This window comes from Streptopelia decaocto (genome assembly GCF_964273445.1).
Source record: "Streptopelia decaocto genome assembly, chromosome: 10".
In the NCBI taxonomy this organism is placed as follows: Eukaryota; Metazoa; Chordata; class Aves; order Columbiformes; family Columbidae; genus Streptopelia; species Streptopelia decaocto.
In genome coordinates this window covers 636,653-655,052 of record NC_138665.1, presented here as the reverse complement: position 1 = coordinate 655,052, position 18,400 = coordinate 636,653, and the positions used below count along the sequence as shown (strand labels likewise).

At 57.8% G+C, this 18,400-nt stretch overlaps 1 protein-coding gene across 1 annotated transcript; it reads left to right on the top strand.

Moving 5' to 3' along the window:
- The first annotated feature begins 491 nt into the window (after nt 1-491).
- Nucleotides 492-9,591, top strand: LOC309444094 (chloride intracellular channel protein 2-like). The gene is made up of 6 exons (XM_082061646.1): nt 492-685; nt 5,371-5,480; nt 5,900-6,025; nt 7,078-7,184; nt 7,563-7,744; nt 7,910-9,591. The coding sequence occupies exons 1-6, from the start codon at nt 629-631 to the stop codon at nt 8,069-8,071; spliced, it is 744 nt and encodes a 247-aa protein (XP_081917772.1). The 5' UTR covers nt 492-628; the 3' UTR covers nt 8,072-9,591.
- The last annotated feature ends 8,809 nt before the right edge of the window (nt 9,592-18,400 follow it).

The following is an 18,400-nucleotide window of genomic DNA, read 5'->3' as shown; positions in this document are numbered from 1 at the left end:
CGGCTCCTGCAGCGAGGGGTGCTCGGAGGAGCCCCCCGGGGTGGCAGGCAGGGAGAGGAGCTGTGCCCGCCCTCCTGGCAGCTGCCCCCAGCAGCAGGAGTGGGGAGAGCAGCGGGAAGGGCAGCTCGGTTCACCCCAAAGACATAAAGAAGTGGCAAGCACTGGGGTGCTGGTGTCCGGGAGCAAGGATGGCGAAGGGGCAAGACCAGACCAGAGCAGCACGAGATGCGGCGGGCAAGACGTTTCTCCTGCAAGCCCCTCTGTGCCCAGCTGGGAGGTGACGGCAGTGGGACAGGGCTGCTGGGGCCACCAGCTCCGAGGCGCTGGAGCAGCGCCTGGGCGGGTGCGATAGACTGGAAGGGGATCCGTGAGCACGTCCAGATAGACCCGTGCTGAGTCACAGCTGGGAGGCCCCACAGCTTCCCCCTCCCTGCTGGCAGGTCCCGACGCACACCCCATCGCTCCTCCCTGCTTCAAAAGGAAGGAAAGGGCAAGCCCCAGCCCTCCGCGGGGCGAGAGCGCAGCGAGGTGCTCGAGCCGCTCAAATCCTCCCCGCCCCGAGCTCTGCAGAGGACGGACCCACTCACCACAGCACCGAGCGGCCAGCGGTCCCTCCCCACACCACGGGATGGAGAGCCGGCAGCACAACGCCACCAAGGAGCCTGAGATCGAGCTGTTTGTGAAGGTGGGTCTTGGCGAGGACAGTTGCTCTTTGGTGGTTCCCCGCTCGCTCATCCTCACCAGGCTGGGCGTAGGTGGTGGAAATTCATGGGTGTATTCACGTTTCGGGAGGCTGAGAATGGGTACCAGGTCTGGGATCGCTCACCGTGAAGGCTGGCTAAGCGGTGTCCGGAGAAGGGGACCAGGCATGCGGTGGCATGGTGACCAGAGAGGTGTCACGCCCAGAGTCCTAGAAGATGCCCTGGTCTCACAGTACACCAGGGGAGCCGCGCTGCTGGCAGCTGCTGCAAGGCAGGAGCAGGCACACACGCACCTCTTGAAACCCGGGTAAGAGCAGCCCCAGCCTGGGAACAGCAAGCGGGAGTGCTGAGAGCAGCCACTTCAACTTCTCCTGTGAGCCAGGGTTGCGAAACAGAGCGGGGACGGCTTGGGGAGCCATCGCGGATGCCCACGTATGGGCGGGATGGGGCGGCTTCGCAGGGCAGCCCTGCGGGATTAGTTGCTGGAAACGTGTTTTGTTTTGTTTTGTTTTTTTCCTTCCCCATTAAGCAATTTTCCAAACACTTCCTCTGGAACATTTTAGCACTCAAGTTCCAAACAGCTGCAGCAGACGTGTGGTGTAGAAAGGGGGAGCTGAAGCTGGTGGCTGGTAACTTGTCCGCCAGCAGCGATGCCAGCGGGGCCCTGGGACACGCTGTCAAGTGACAGTGGCCAGGGCAGCGGTGCCTCCCTGTGCCACCACACGGAGGTTTTAAGGGCGGTTCCCATGCAGCCGCTCAGCCCCTGGGCAGTGGATTCCCGCGGGTTTCGCTCAGCTCGGTGCTCAAAGGGACCGTGGGGTCTGGTCAGGGGCAGCACTGGGCACTGTGCGGTGCCTTGCGTGGGTCATAGTCGGAAATACGTGTTGGAAAGGGTTATCTGAGCCCTCACAGGAGGGATCCCCCCATCGCCTTGCCAAAACTGTGGCCATGGTGGTGCTTGCCAGGCACTGAGCCTGGCCGAGCCCAATCCAGACAAGTGTATTTTCTTTGTTAAAGTAATTTGGGTCTTGAATTCCCTTCTTAGCACCACTTTTTCCCCAGGGTGGCTGGGGAGAAGAGGAGAATGAGGTGACTGTAATGGCGGCAGCACGTCCAAGGGTGTTTTCAGAGGGAAGGGAAACAGAAAGCAAAGCAGCATCTTGTCAGGACTTCCCCTATGCCTTAATTTAGCATGAAAAAACCCCTCTAGCTTGTCTGTTAACAGACAAATTGATGCTGTGCCTCCTCTCCTACCACTCAGGACCCTTTTCGGAAGTCGCTGCAGCTCAGCACGGTCCCGCGCTTGCAGCACCTCGTGCCTCTGTGGGGCCGGGTCCGCCCGAGACACGCTGCGGTGTAACCCCCATCGCCACGGATCACAGAGCGCTGGTGCTGCTGCCCACTGCCCCTGCCCAGCTCCCACTTTGGCTAATGCTGAAGTTAACTTGGCGAGGACGGGAAGGGTGCGAAGCAGCTCCGTCATTGCTGTTGGGTTGTTGGCGGGCAGTCCCCAAAGGGCTGCGATATCTCACCTTCCTGTGATCGCACTGACAACATCATCCCACTGACCGGGAGGCTCTCCCTGCCCGGGAGGAAGGACCCTCAGCCCCACAGGGCATTTAGTCCTCCCTAGGCTGATTCCCAGCTTTTGGGGTGGCTGTAGGAACCCTGGGCGGGTCCGGTGGGTGTTGAGCACTTAGCAGTGCCCCAAGCATGCAGAGCTGCTCCTTCCTCCCACCCTGTTTCATGCTGTTTCAGCGAGGGGGAAACCACAGGAACTGCTAAGTAACTTTGGGGTTTCACTGCCTCGTGAGGCCTCCGAGAGCTGGGGCTAAAAACCTGCACCTCCCTGGGGGTGCTGTGCTAGCCCACACTGGGTTTATCCATCATCTGGCAGGAAAAAGAGTGAGGACAGTCAGTCTGGGGGCTGCAGGCTCTGCACCCCCTCCGCAGTCCCCCCGGGGAGCAGGGGAAGAGGCTCTCTCGGTAGAAGGAAGTGAAGAGCGATGACTTCCCCGCCGTGCTGCTTGGGTTTGGCGGGGAGGGAGGGCGTGTGGCCATGGGTGTCCCCAGACTGCTTTCCCCGAGCTCCCCTGGCTCCTGGAGGGCTTCCCGTGGCCACGCAGGTCCCAGCAGGACCACGCCAGAGCCCAGTGACCCCCGAGTGCTGGGGGAGCCGCCCTCTGCTGCCTCCAGGTAAAGATTTGGCTCTGAGCACCCAAAGATAGGTCTGACTTAAATTTTTATACCTGCAGAGGCCTTCCCGATTTTTCTTTCACTCTGGTCCAAAATTCCCCACCTCTCTTTTAAAAAGCCAAGAGAAAAATACAGCTGCTGGGGGGCTGGAGCTACAAGCGCAGCAAAGCCTGCAGCAGGCAAGCACAGAGCAGCCCCGAGGGACGTCTTGCCCACCAACCGTCCCGTCCAGCACCCCCGTTGCTCCTCAAGCGACTCCACCAGAGCCGCTCGCTGCCTTGGCTCAGCACTACAGCTCCTGTGGGGCCAACAAAGTAACTTGCAATTAAGTCTCCTTGCTCCCAGCCTTGTCCTGAGTGAGGAAAGCAAAGCGGGGCACGGCCGGCTGACTGCCCTCTCCTCTGCCACCAGCAAGGGCCATCGCAGGACACCAGGCAGGAAAGCATCAGTCCTAGTGACAGGCAGCCACAAAAGCACCTTCTGAGTTGTTGGTGTTGGAGATGCTCCAAAGGATGGCGTTGGGTTTGGGTGGCAGGTGCCAGCGGTGACCGAGAGGGGAAGGGGAGCAGAGGTGCCCTGCTTTCGTGCCGACTGACAGCCCTTGTGCTGTTTGCTGACTCTCCCCTCCGGCTCCCTCACAGGACATCCGATACACAATTTTATCTGTTACCAAAGAAGCCGTATTTGTTCCAAGCTGACACGAGACGCCCCTGAGCAGCAGCTACGCAGGAGCTTTTCTTATTAATGGCCAGCAAAAAGCCTCATGTGTGAATTCAGCTTCACTTCTGGGTATATCCCAGAGAATCAATACGTTTCTCAGTTCCCATTTCTTTTCTCGGGAGCATTATTTCATGACAGCTGAGCACAGGAAATACTGGTTAAAAGTGATTTCCATTCCTCTGGAAGGACTAAATGGTGTTGTATGGTGGAAAACCAGACCATCACCTCCAGGTGACCACTCAGAATGCCAGGCTGTGTTTTGACCAGTTTACTGTTTCCCTTAGGGTGAGTTTGAGGCTGGTATATCTCTCCTGGAGAAGCTGAGCACTCCGGAGTCCACAGGTTTCTGGGCACCTGTAGATTCAGGCGGGTGACTCATAGCACTTCCAGCCCAGGAGAGCCAGGCACAGGTCTCTGCATCTTCTGCTAATGAAGCATCTCAGCACCCTAGCGAGGTGCAAGCTCTGGAGCCGCCTCCAGCTGCCCACCTTGGATGTTATTGCTGCTACGTTACTTCCGCACCACCAGATCCTCGCAGAGCTCATCACCCCCCCGGTTAGCCGCTGGACTGCAGCTCACCAGCTGACACCAAGGCTCAGCACAGAGCCACAGGCACGAGCCGTCCCGCTGGGGCTCCGTGGGAGCAGCGTCCCTCGTGAAGGGGCCGGGCTGAGCCACGCGCGCCACGCGGCCACGGCTCGCGTGTGCTGAGGAACCAGCCCGTTCTCTTAAAGACGCTGAGTTTCCTGTGAGCCATTTTACCTCTCATACTGCCGTGCAGCTTCGCTCTCTGAGCAGCACCCATGCTAGTTTCCATGCACTGGGGGAACCTGCCCCATTCGTCTTGACCAGACTCCTCAGGAGTTTCAGTCCATTTTGCAATGGATGTTTTCAGCTGCTGCAGAGCAAGGAAATGGGCTTCACTCCACCTGCTGCTGCTTTCCCTTGGGATGGCTGAATGGGCATCATCTGCATGAGACCCCGATGAGGGAGCTGTGGTGGGGCTCAGGCAGGTTGCCCGAGCTCCCTGCTTTCCCATGTCCCCACTGTTGTTTGACCCCCTCCTGGTGACAGAGCAGCCCCCTGAGTGCTGAGACACTGCAGCTGTGTCCATGCAGAGGTGTTGAAAGCGGCTGTTTGCACATGATACAACTTTAGGAGCCGATGCACGGCTCCATTCCCCACCAGTGCTGGGTGGGCTGCTGGCACAGATCCCCGCCTTGCAGACCCTCACCACCCCCAGCCCCTTCTCCTCTCTGAGGCCGAGCAGGCTGCTTGGGTGGTTCTTGGTCATGCCTGGGTTCAGTTAATGCACACAAAACCGGAGGCAGACACTAACAGCACACGAAAACAAACCGCTCTTTTCCTGGCAAACATGAGCACATTTCCCTTCTCACCGCCCTCTCCAGCCTGGCCTCCCAGCCAAGCGGACCCTCCCTTCCTCCCCATCCATCAGCAATCACCCTCCACCTCCTTCCCTTGCCTCCTTCTCTTCTTCCTCCCGGCTTTATCTCACATTTCTGGGAATGATCGAAGCTCGGGCATCCTAAGGACACTGTCTGATGCTTTCCAGCGGCAGCAGGGCCACGGCTCGGCTCGGGGATCCTACAGCTGAGCCCCTGGTGCTGGACCAAGCCCTCCATGTGCCTTCCTCCCGAGACTGGCTCGGTGGCTCTCCACTTCCAGGCATCGCATCTGGGCTTGGTGAGCCCAGACGATGGGTTAAATCCTCATTTCTCTGCTTTCCTGACAGGCCGGTCTGGATGGAGAAAACATCGGAAACTGTCCCTTCTGCCAGCGCCTGTTCATGGTGCTGTGGCTCAAAGGGGTCAAGTTCAACGTCACCACAGTGGACATGACCAGGTGAGATGGCACCACGGCCCAGCCCTGTGGCAGCAGTGGGGTGAGATACTCTGTCTTGGCCGCCCCCCATCACTCTCCTGCCTGCACCGCTGCCAGCGTGTCACTGCGAGAGGGACGGGGTGACCCACCCTGCCTGCACGCTGCCCCTCGTGTCACGGGTGCAGGGGGTGGGCCAGCACGGGGGGGCAACCCCTGCCTGGCACAGGGACCCCTGTCCTGGTGGGTGCGGGTGTGAGTCCGAGGCACCACAGGGCAGACCGGGAGGCTGGGGGCACTTACCAGTCCGCAAACCCAGCAGAGTGTGCAATGGGGATGATCCCGATCCTGCACACCCCCTCAGCCCCGGCTGTTCGCCCTGGGCAGGCTGGCAGGTGCAGACAGGTTGCAGACTCTGAACACTCTTATTTTATCCACTCCAGGAAACCTGAAGAGTTGAAAGATTTAGCACCGGGCACCAACCCACCCTTCTTGCTGTTCAACAAGGAGCTGAAAACAGACTTCATAAAGATCGAGGAGTTCCTGGAGCAGACCCTGGGCCCACCCATGTAATTGCAAACGCGCTCCTTCCCCCTTTGGGGCCCGGCAGGCACGCTGCAGCATTGCGTAGTGCTCAGCAGATTGGGAAACTGAGGCAGGGTGTTAGGAGGTGCTTGAGAGCAGCCTGGGGAGGGGATTGGCTCCTCACCCAGCACCCTAAGCCACACTCTGCAGGGCCAGGGCTTGCGATGCTGAGGGGCTGCAGCCCCCAGAGAGGGCGGTGGGTCAGGCTGCAGGGGGACGGGGACAGGCTGGGATGGAAAACAATGGGAGGAAATGCGCCGGTCCCTTGGTGCAGGCAGGGCTGGGGGGAGATGGAGAGCGAGGGGAGGTGGACCCCTGGGAGCTGGTGGCTTTGAGCTGACTGTGACAGGGGATATTGGGGCAGAGGGGGAACGTGAGACCCCTTTGCCCGCTCCTAACTGCTGCGCTCAGCTGAGCAAAAGCAAACGCCCTTGCTTGAATGCAGCGGTGCAGCTGGCCCAAAGGGCTGCCGTGGGGGCACGCCCCCCCTGAGCTCATACAGGGCACTGCTCATGGCCACCAAGGCAGCCGCCCTGTGCCCTGCATGGCTGCAAGCCCCCCCACCACCTGCGAAAGAGGAAGCATCAAATGCATTTGTCATCTGCCTCCTCGGATGTGTCTGTCCTTGCGGCACCCCCTGGGACACATCAGCAAGCAAGAGACTGTTCCTGAGGAAGTCACAGGAGCTTCTGGCTTCCCCAGACCCCTCTGGTGCCAACACACATCCTCTGGCTGGGCTGGAGCTGCCTGTAGGCAGAGCTCTGCTATGGAGCTCTGCTGCCCCCAGCATCTCCAAACCAAGGAGTTTCTGCCCTGTGATTTTCTCCTAGCACACACACAAGATAATACAGCACCCATGGTGGCAGCTGCAGGAATTTAAAGCATCACTGTTCTCCCATAACCAGCTGAACATCACCTGCGTTGTCCAGTACCAGCCCTGGGCACCTTGGCCCAGGAGATGATGCAGCTGAGGGACCCTGCAGCTGAATCGCTTCCCCCATCCTTGCCTGCAACTGATACGAGTGTCTATTTAAAGGTACCCGCACCTCAGCCCCAAGTACAAGGAGTCTTTCGATGTGGGGAGCGACATCTTTGCCAAGTTCTCAGCATACATCAAGAACCCACGCAAGGAAGCAAATATCAGTAAGAAATGCAGGTGGGGGCTGGGGGGCTGCAATCTGCTAGGCTGGGGGTGGGGAGATATGCTTTTGCTTGTGGGCAAATCCTGCCAGCAGGAGGAGCAGGCAGGAGGGCGAAGGCAGTTCTGTGCTGCACAGGGTGACGGCCCCGTGTGCCGGTGCTGGGAGAGCAGGTCCCGGAGGGGAGCGTGGGGTGATGCTGCTGCAATCCCCTGGGAGCAGAGACTGCTCAGGGTCAGCGCTGTGCACCAGCCGTGTGGTTCTGAGGGCTTTGTCCCTGTGTGCAAAGCCTGGGAGAGTCTCAGTCACCCTGGCACAGTCCTGGGCTGCGCTGGGCGCCCGGGGCGCTGGGCTGACTGTACTTGTTTCCCTGCCCACCCAGATCTGGAGAAGGCCCTGCTGCGGGAGTTTCAGAGGCTGGATGTCTATCTGAACACTCCTCTCCCCGAGGAGATTGACCAGGACAGTGTGGAGGATATCACCGTCTCCAAGAGGAAATTCCTGGATGGAGATCACCTGACGCTGGCCGATTGCAACCTCCTCCCCAAACTGCATATCATCAAGGTAATGGCATTGGCTCCCAGGGCTGAGGTGGGGGCACCCACTCCAAGAGGGGGTGACACATGCAAACAGGGAGCTGGAGGTCCTGTATTTGTTCCCCTCCCAAACCACAGAGTGAATATTCCCCAGGTTTGGGAAGTCTCAGCCTCCTCTTCTTCTCCTCTCTAGATCGCAGCCAAAAAGTACCGCGACTTTGAGATCCCAGCGGACATGACGGGCGTCTGGCGCTACCTCAACAACGCCTACGCCTGCGATGAGTTCAGCCACACGTGTCCCGCGGACGAGGAGATAGAGCACACCTACGCCAGCGTCGCCAGGAAGATGACCTAGCCCTGCTCGGGATGCGCGGGCAGCGCTGCCCCTGGCCGAGCCCTCCACCTCCGCAGTCCTGACGCAACCGAACCGCGGTTGAAGGAGGGACTGGAGGGGGTTTATGGCATTGCTACCTACCGCCTTTCAGAAATAGCGCCTTGCTTCGCAGCCCCCTGCTGCTGCCTCTTCCTCCTCCGCCGGCTGGCTGCAGCCCCTTGCGCCACCAGTGCCGACCACGTGTACCAACCTGTCCCCGCGCGGCTGCAGTGGCAACTGCATCCTTACTCCCTGAAAACCGGTCTCACAGTCCGTGACCATGGGCCATGGGAAAACCCGAGTGCTAGCCTTCCACAGCAGCACTTTGGAAGAGTTGAGACCCCAAATTGCTGGGCCAGCCCTGCCTCCCCGTCTGCCGCTGGAGCTGCTCTGCTCTGCCAGCCCTGCGCGGTCCCAGCCATCCTGCTCGCTGGGACATCCCGGGATCCCAGTGCCTCACCTGGGCTGGAGCTGTTTGAATTTACCTGGTCGCCCTTCTGCATAGCACCCTGCGTTTGGGCAAGCCTTCTCTTCCACCAAGCCATTCAGGCTCCATCTGAAGATACCGAACAGCTCTGCTCCGGGTGGTTTATCACAGTGACAAGTTGTTCTCACTGCTAGAGAGTTATAATGTGTGCCTAACTCCCCATTAGGACAAGCGGGCAAGAAGATGCTGGGGATGATGCCTGGTGCGAAAGTGCCAGGACCTGCAGCAGGAGGGAAGCAGGGGTGGGAGGACTCGTGAAGGGATGAGGATGGAGGGCTGAGGATCAGGGGATCCCTCCCATGTGTGCCAGCACCCAGGGCCATCTGCTGCTGGCTGCAAGGTCCCACCTGGCTCCTGTGAGCAAAGAAACCTCTCCCTGCCTCACAGGGCACTGCAGGAGGTGCAGCCATGTGCAGCTCCAGCTCCACCATCCCCTCCCTGGTCCCCACCAACGCTTCAGGTGCCTGACTGGGAGATGGAGGCCTGGGGTAGGGCATCTATCTGGTTTCCACACCCCAGTACCAGGCAGCCTAAGAGATTAGGGAAAAGCTGCTTTGCAAAGCACTGTGTCTGTAGGAGACAGGTGGTCAGGTTTGGTGCTCCCCGGCTCAGTATTTTGCCTTCCTGTCCAGTGTTGCTGATGCAAGAGGAGTCAAAGCTGCTCTGCTGCACAGCCATGACATTCCATCCTCCCCCACCCGATACCTCCAGCTCCCCCAAGGGCTCCTGCCTGTGTATTCAGCCAGTTCTCCCCAGCCAGCCCTGCGGGCAAAAAATACTGTACAGTGAGTGTGGTGGGTCCTGCGGGGACACGGTGACGGCAGAGCCCCCACCAGCCTCACTGCCACTTCCCTCTTTGCACTAAAAGCTGTGTCCTCGCAAGCCTGCCTCTGACAGCACTGGGTTTGGGGACTGGTTTTGTTGTTAATGGGTTTTGGTTTGTTTGGTGGTGTTTTTTTTTTTTTCGTTTTTTTTTTTTAAACTAAGAATGACAATAAACTATATTTTAATATGCCTTGCTGTGTACTGTCAGTGCATGGGCCAAGGCCTCCAGGCGCGGAGGGTGCTGCAGAGGGTGGAGGGGGCTTCCCCATGGTGGAAACCCTTTTGAGATTTTGTACAAGTGAAGCTGTAGCCCCAGTCTCTGCCATCCTGGATCATTGGGATGCACGTGGCAGCTCCTGCCCTGCCTGCAGGAACGGTGTCCCCCCCCGGGCCACACGCGCTGCCATCTGCCTGTGTCACCCACGCGGCGCTGGGAGGATGCAGGACCCAGCGCAGCGTGGGGATGGAGTAACCACAGGACGCTGCTCCAGTGTGAGGGGTTTATTCAGCTCCTGCTGGCAGCCAGTATGTCCTTGCCAGGGACGGTGTCAGCTCTGCCTTGCAATGGGTCCTGGACATCCTCTGGTGTGCGACAAACACTGTCCTGCAGCCCAGATCCTCATGGGACTCTCCGCTAGCCCACAACACTCCCTCTCTGCTGCAGACCCTCTCCCCTTTTCTCCAGAAGGGATCAGAGACGTTTCGGAGCTCTGTGCAAACCAGCCCACAGCGAGGTGTGGGTCACGCCGGGATGGGCCAGCTGGAGGCACGGGGACAGCGGTGGCAGGAGCGGGCTGGCAGGCCGGCGGCGGGCAGGGACCCCTGGACCCCTCACTTGGTGACACAGTACTTCCAGAAGCAAGCTGGGAGAAAAAGGAAAAGACACCCATGCGAGGTGCTGCAGCAGCGCTTGGCTACAGCCCAAAAGTGTAAAGGAAGGGAGACCTCCACCTCTCTCCCAGGCTCTCCTTTGTCTTTGGGGTCAGTTCTAGGAGCACAGCCTGGGAGCTGGATGCCTTAGTCCACACCATGGGCACCCTCTACCCCAAACCACAGGCACCTTTCACCCCAAGTCACGAGCATCCTCCACGCCAACCCTGAGCACCCTCCAGCCCAAGCCCAGCCCCTGCTCGCCATGGCCTCTTTGAGGTCGGCGGTGGGCCGGGCCCGTTGGGAGCTGGGCACTCACCTCTCTTGCTGGGTTGCTGAGGGGCCTGGTCTGTCTGGGTGAACCCCTGGCTCTGGAGCTCACCCACTGACACCATCTTCCAGAGGACTGCATCAAGATCTTCCCCCTGCCATGGCACAGCAGCCCTATCACACATCGGTGGTGCTCGGCTGGCAAAACCAGCCCCCAAACCCTTTTCCCTCGCTGCCAGAGCAGGGAGTGACGGCATGTCAGGGACTGCCTCACGTCCAGCTACCGGCCCACAGCGATGGGCTTTGCTGGGACCTCGTCGGGAGCTGGCCCGTGGGAGTCCCCTCCCAGTGGCATCACCCTGGGCCACCTCCCCAAGGCCAGAGACAGTGCCCACTCACCAGGCGGTCCGGGACATCCTCCTGGGGAGTGCTTTTATTTCCTAAAAAAAAAATATATATGAAATACCATGAGCACACAAGGGTTATGGATCCAGCCTGGGGGCAGGAGCCAAGGGAAGAAAGGGGAGAAGGGGAGGGGACACAGCACCGTCTCCTGCTTCTCACCGTGCTCCCTTGGGGGCACCTAACCCGCAGCACACCTTTGTCCTGGGTGCAACTTCACCTCCTCCAGAGCCTCGCAGTGCCTGCATCCCACGTGTGCCGCCACACCGGCCCATCCCTGGGTTCAGGTCACCCGGAGCTCTGGGACTCACCCTTGTCACCAGCTGTTTTCTGGCTCCTTCCCCAGTGCAGACAGAGCCTGGTGCAGGTTCCCCGATGGCTGGAGTCCTGCTGGAGCCTGCTATCAGCCACAAAGCCAACTGCACCGTCAGCTGGGTTAAAATACCTCAGCATAACATCCGAGTTGGATGGGGAGATGGTGACAAGGACAAAGGGGCTCATTTGAGGTGTGCTTGTTCCTTGGGCAGTGGGGTGAAGAACCTAATCCTGGCCTGCTCATCCCAAGAACGACAGGCAGGTTGTTTGAGAGGGACTAGTGTTTGGCTGCTCATCTGGCCACATGTGCCAGCCCGGTTTGGGAGTCAAACAGTGGCCATGCACTGCAGGTGTGGCCTCAGCAGTGAATGTGGGGGATCGCCCCACTCCGGATGCACCGCAGGACTCCCCTTGCCTTTGCTGCAAGGGCAGGTTGCTGGCTCCTGGTCGGCTTGCTGTTGATCAGGACAGCCCTGGTGTGTGCTGGTGCCCAGGGTTGTTCCTCCCCAGGGGCAGGACTCTGCACTTCTCCTTGCTGAACTGCACAATGTCCCTCTCAACACAGCCTGTCCAGTCCCTCAGGATGGCAGAACGACCCTCTGACATTATCAGCTGCTCCTCCCAGCTTTGCATCAACTGTGAACTTGCTGAGGATGCGCTCTGTCCCATCATCCGGGTCTTTAATTAGGATGCTAAACAGAAGCATCCGCAGTTCCTACCCTCAGGATGTGCCACTAGTGACTTGCCTCCAGCTGGAATTTGTGCCACAGATCTCAGCCCTCCATTTAGCCAGTATTCAACTCACCTCGCCATCTGCTTATCTAACCCGGACTTGGTCATCTCATCTATGAGGATGCTATGGGAGACAGTGAAAAAGCGGAAGCAAACAAGGTCCACTGCCTGGTGTTGCCCTCAGCCTGACCCCATTGGTCACGGGTGTCCCCCCTGCCACAGAAGACCCTTTTGGGGGGCAGCAGTCCTTCCTTGCCTCACCCAGCCAGGCTTCTGCACCACTGGGGCAGCGAAGGGCTGTGTTCAGACCCGTTATCCCAGGTAACACCGCAGGCAAGTGCAAACAGAAATCGTGCCTGGGTGAGTCTGTCCCGTGGCCTGTGCTGCTCTAAGGAAAGAAGTAGACTAAGGTCACCACAAAAACAAACATCAGGCACATGGCTACAGCTAAGGCAACAAGTCCCTTGCTGTCTCACTGTGTTTAAATGGGAACCAGCTGGTGTGTCGGGGCTTTCCAGCATCTCAGCCTTTCACTGATCTGTCCTCCAGTGCCTGCCTGTGCACAGCCCCCGGGAAGCTCCCACCAAGCTCCGCAACCAGCACAATCCCGAGCACTTGACCTTGTATTTCCTTTGCCTCAGACATGTGGGTGAGCAACTAAAGCTCTGGAAGTCCCCATGAGTCAGCCAAGCAACAAGAGGAGCCCCTGTCCCCCTCGTTTCCCAGAAGCAGTGGCAGCGCGCCGCCCCAGGGCTCCTTGCAGGGGCTGCCAAGCGGATCCCGGAGCTGGGTCACACTCTCCTTCTGGGCTTCAGCTCTGCCCAAGTGACATTTTCTCCAGAGTCAGGAAGCCCACATTGTATAAACCGGTGCTGGTCAGTACTAGCACGTACAGAGCAGGACCACGGGGTGGATGTGAACAGGTGTCATCAGCCCCAGGCACAGCAGATGCTGGCTCTGCCAGCTGTGGTCCCATGGGGCATTGTCCCACATGCAGGGACACAGGACAGGACCAGGCTGGGGCAACTGGCTGGCATCCAGTGCTGGGTCCCATGGCTCTTGGGGAGCCTTTGACTATCCCTGTGACCATTGGCAGAGCTTACCTCGTCCCAGACTGTACCAGGCCACCCAGCATACACCCCTTGTTCTGCATGGGAGCTGCAGTTCCCTTATCTCCATGGAGGGAGTCAGAAGAATATTGAGACTAGAGGGATGCTTTGTTTGTACAGCCCAGGATGGCTGATTCCCAGGGCAACGCTGTCTGTCACCGCAGAGTACCGGGATGTGTCACCCAAACTCTGCTGTCCACAGATCACAACAGCCCAAGCAGTGCCCCAGGTACAGCATGGTCTTCTCTCGTCCGACCTGGTCACACTAGGAATGGGTGTAACCCTGCTGGACATACATTACCCCTAACAATACCTGGGAAAACCCTCCCCAGGACAGAAGATTTTTCTACCCAGAGAGAAATTGGAGGAAGCTGCTCTGCTGTGCATGTCTGCAGCAGCAGAGCTCCCATGAAACACCAGATATGAGCCACGTGGTTTGAGCCAGCATTCAGTGCCAGGCATGAAGTGGTGCACAGGGACACACTCCACCTGGCTTTCAGGCACAAACACCCAAGTCAGTCGTCCTTACCTTGGGCACTGTTGCGTTCAGGGTAGACAGGATAAGCGCTGATGCAGCAAGAGCCCAGCAGTACCGCCAAGGTGACGATCATCCTCTGGGAAGGCATCTTCTCTGCTTCTCCAAGCCTTGACCAATTTCCTAAGAGCCTGTGAGTCAGGGACTGTAAGGCAGTTCTCTTTTATGTCCTCCAGCTCTCTGTGATCAATATGCTCTCATCAGGTGGGTTGTCTTCTCTGCTGGGTCGGTCATCCATCCTGATGACAGGAGATGACTGGACTTGCTGTCCCCCCAGTTCAATCTCTGTCACTCTTGAATGAGGATGCTTGATGAATGTTTGGCTGGGTTTTCAGAAGCTCCGCTGTTTTCCGTGGCTGTTCTGTGCTGGGGGAGGAAACACTATGGAAGGCTGGGCAGGTTAACCATGCCTCTGGTGGGGCCTGGAGGAGGATCAGAAGAGAACATGGGGGCAACATTTGGACAAAACCTGAGGATCCACACTTTTTTTTGCATGATCTTCCTCCCCAAGCGTTACCTCAGGTCTTTCACATCTCAGGGCTGCTGGAACAGTATTTGACCTTGCTGGCATTGAGAGGAGCTCCTCGCCTTGTCCCAGCAGCTGGCAGTGAAATTCCCCCTTCTAGAGGATGCGTGTGCGAGCTCCAGGCGACTGATGATCCCAGTTGTCCTCAGCTGTGGACATCCAGGCCAGCACGTCAAGCAGACTGAAGGGACTTGGGCCGGGCTTCACAGCAACACGAGTGTGGTGCAATTCGGAGCCCGTGCTGGAGCGTGGGTGGTTTTGGCATAGCGTTAAACTATTTTTTCTCTCTGGAAAAAAAGGGAGCCAGTGATGGAGGCCTTGCAGTCAGTGTCCCAAAGTCACATCCACGAGACAGCGTCATGTAAAATGGCTTTCCTGGGAGAAAAACACAGAGGTGGAGCACACTCTTCTCCAAACCTGTGGATACAGAGGCAGACCCCAACCATTCACTGTGTCAGTCCAGCTTCCCCACGTCCACGTTTCTCCAGCTCCCATTTGAGTGCCCATCTTATTCACAAACTTCACTTTCAAATCACTGTAATATCAGACAACTGGAATTGCTTCTAATGAAATTTCTTTGCCTGGAAGGCTTGATTCAGAGAAAGCCAGCTGAAACCTGTCTCTTTGGTGGCCTCAACCGGGCCACCTTTGCTGTGACAGCAGCTCGCACCCTTGTTCATGTAAGGCCATGCTTCCTGAGAGCAGCAAGGAGGAGTCCGACAGACATCAGAAGATGCTCTTGGGACCTGCAAATCGACCTTGGGTGTTATTCATGTAGGAGAGGTGACAGAAAAGTTTGTTTGGTGCCCTTTCCTACCTCTACCAATGCTGGGACTCACCAGGTTGAGTGGTACTTGCTTCAGAGATGCCACAGGGAAAGTCTCTTTGAACTCTTGGTGGGAGATCCATGTTTCCCAGTCTAATCTGTCCCCTCCACTGTGGGTTGTGACATGAAGGCACCTTTCCCAAGGACGTTTGGGCAGGGTACTTGGGAGCCCATGCATCTGGTTTTTAACCGAGAGACGGACCATGGCCCTGCTGACCACAAAACAGGGATTCAGCAGTGTCTGCACGCCCAGCTACGGGCCTTCATTTTTCATAAAGTGGTTGAAGGTGCATTAACAAGAGATCATTACTTCTTTCTGCAAATCCTTGTCTGTCAGACACAGATCAGACTGAGAGACAGATGAGGTGAGATGTTCATCCATCCCAACTGGGCATGCTGCTCAGCTAGGACCTTTCTCCTGACAAAAATCCATATTGAGCCTGTTTTCCAGCTGCTCCTATCACCTGGATCCAAGGTTTCATGCCATATGATGAAAAATCCTGCAGGCAGGCTCATCGCTTCTGCTGTCAGGACGCGGGCAGGAAGCAGAGCCCCCGGGAGAAAGCATGAAACCCCCTCCGAACTCATGTGTGCCTCACATGAGATGATGTGCACCCGGCCTAGAGGGCACAGAGCTACAGACCAGCATGCCTGCAGCAGTGCAAGGGGAGCGGGAAGGCATCGAGCTGAGCCACCTAGTCCATTCCTTGCCCACAGATCAGAAAACCCCTGACGTGCACCAAGAGGATGGAGAGCACAAGGACTGGCCATGTCTCACCCACCCTGTCTGAGCCCGCTGCTGGGAAGAGTGGGGTGAGCTGTCAGGCTCCTCCATCCAACAGAGGGGAGTTAATCTTGTGGAGCAAGGGGACGCAGTGACAGAGCTGGGTGACACATGGCTCTGTCAAGCCAGCTTCAGCAGGGCGCCCATGGCACCTCCTGTGTGCAGACACTTGCCACATGTCCCCAGATGAGGGCACTCCCAGACCAACACATGAAGTGGGAACAGATTTGCTCCACAGCCTCCCAGCCCCAGAGCCTGGCCTTGGGACGACCTGGGCATCCCCATCACCGCTCAGCACCCAGAGCTTGGGTCCTGACCCACTGAGCTATGGGAAAGCTCCTGCATGGGGAGAAATCACCCACGTCTGAAACAACAAGCTCACATCTCCATAGCCTATCAGCCCCTTCCATGCATGTGCTCCAAACACATTACGCTTAGTCTCCAGTTTTTGGGGGTTCCACAGTCCCATTCACACCCCAGTGGGCTTCCCAGCCCAGCCAAGCATCTGGGACCACCCATCTCCTGGCCTGCTGGTCCGGCACTGAGGGGAGAGATGCAGCAGGGGGCGGGTCTGCGTAACGTCACCTGCCAATCTGATTGTGGGCTCCCTAACCCTAACCCAACCCTAACCCTAACCCTAACCCTAACCCTAACCCAACCCTAACCCAACCCTAACCCTAACCCAACCCTAACCCTAACCCTGACCCTGACCCTAACCCAACCCTAACCCTGACCCTGACCCTAACCCTAACCCAACCCTAACCCTGACCCTGACCCTAACCCTAACCCAACCCTAACCCTAACCCTGACCCTGACCCTAACCCTAACCCAACCCTAACCCTAACCCTGACCCTGACCCTAACCCTAACCCAACCCTAACCCTAACCCTGTGGGCAGTAGGTGGAAGAAGGGGATCCTGCCCCGCTGTCCCGCTCTGGTGAGACCCCCCTGCAGTGCTGGTCCAGCTCTGGGTCCTCAGCACAGGACACACATGGACCTGCTGGAGAAGGGCCAGAGGAGCCCCAGAAATCATCTGAAGGATGGAACACACTTTTGAGCAGGGTCTCTTGTGACAGGACAAGTGTTGATGGTTTTAAACTAAAAACAGAGGAGATTCTGACTGGACATGAGGAAGAAATTGTTGGCCCTGAGGGTGGTGAGAGCCTGGCCCAGGTTGGCCAGAGAGGTGGTGGATGAACCATCCCTGGAGACACCCCAGGCCAGGCTGGACGGGGCTCTGAGCAACCTGAGCTGGTGAAGATGTCCCTGCCATGACAGGGGGGGCACTGGGGAGCTGGGAAGAGCCCTTAACCCGAACTGTTCTGTGATTCCATGAAACCGTGAAGCCTTTTTGGGCTGGAGGATGGGGTCTGGCAGGACAGTTCTGGCCCTGCTGCTCCATGTCATTCTGGGGACCCACCTGGAGCTACAGAGCCAGTCGCAAAGGCACCTTGCATGGGGGTGGCTGGATAACAAGGCCTCGCTCAGTGAGCTGGTGGCCTCATAGTCCCACATCCCTTGCCAGGTGACACAGACACACACCAGACAGTGCTTGAGATGGCTGCAAGGAGCTGGGGTGGCTCTGAGCATTGGCAGGCAGGATGGAGAGCGGGCAGAGAAGGGTGGGCACAGGGCCACCGCAGATACAATGGGGGGCAGTAGGCTGAGACGCTGCTTTCTGCATCTCTGCTTTCCATGACTTTCAAAGACAAATAGGGATCTTCCTTTGTTCTGGCAGCCTGCAGAATATTAGAGCTTAATTTCTCCCCATCGTTTCAGGAGCTGCCATTTCCCTGTGTTTGTTAGGTGCTATGTTTCATATATGGCAGCTGTAAAAGTCCCATTAGCCCCCGCATAGCAATTTTCTACTCCCCAATACTTTTATAGTCTGGCAGCTCAGCTCTCTGAGAATTAGTAATAAGAAATACCCTCCTGCATAGTCCTAAAAGTGCTGTTTCTAATAAAGAGCTGTTTTCAGCTGCATTCCTCTCGTCGCTTTGATCTGGTACCAGCAGAAGCTGCAAACACCGCCAACAGCACGGAGCGCAGCCAGGAACGAGCCTATCGATCACCGTGAGTCAGAGCTTTCGCAAACCTCCGCACCAAATACCTCCAGGCACAACGCTGCGGCTGTGGGCCTGCAGCCAGCACCAGAAATAGTGGCCAGTCTCCGCGTTGATGGGTGGTGGCAGGTCTGTGTCGGGACATGCCGGGATTTCACCCCCGCAGTGAGGATCATTCTCACCGTGGCTCTGCAGAGCCCCACTCGCACCTCCGAAGTGAATTAAAAAAACCCTCTCACATGCACTCGGAAACTTCAGCTGCTAAATGCCATCTTGAAAGGTCACAAACCTTTTGCCTTTTTCCACTCTGCATGAACATCTCTGTTTCATACAGAACAGGGACATCGCAGCTGCTTCAGCCACCCCTGGGGCCATGGTGAGTCCCCACTGCTGGTGAGTAACTCACCTGAATCACCCGTGGGGATCCCGGCACCCTTGCCCTGCCAGAAACTCAGAAAAGAGCTGTTTTTCTTTAGATCTTTAAAGACCTGTCAGGCTGTTACAAGGGCCCTGGCTGTGCCACGCACCCAACAAGACAGCACGGGAGACAGTCTGGTCCCACGGTGC

What these genes read in the sequence shown, in the direction of transcription:
- LOC309444094 (XM_082061646.1), top strand. Translation starts at nt 629, where the DNA reads ATGGAGAGCCGGCAGCACAACGCCACCAAGGAGCCTGAGATCGAGCTG. An exon ending in AGATCGAGCTGTTTGTGAAG is followed by an intron (nt 686 to 5,370) that starts GTGGGTCTTGGC and finishes CTTTCCTGACAG; the next exon opens with GCCGGTCTGGATGGAGAAAA. An exon ending in CCAAACTGCATATCATCAAG is followed by an intron (nt 7,745 to 7,909) that starts GTAATGGCATTG and finishes TCTCCTCTCTAG; the next exon opens with ATCGCAGCCAAAAAGTACCG.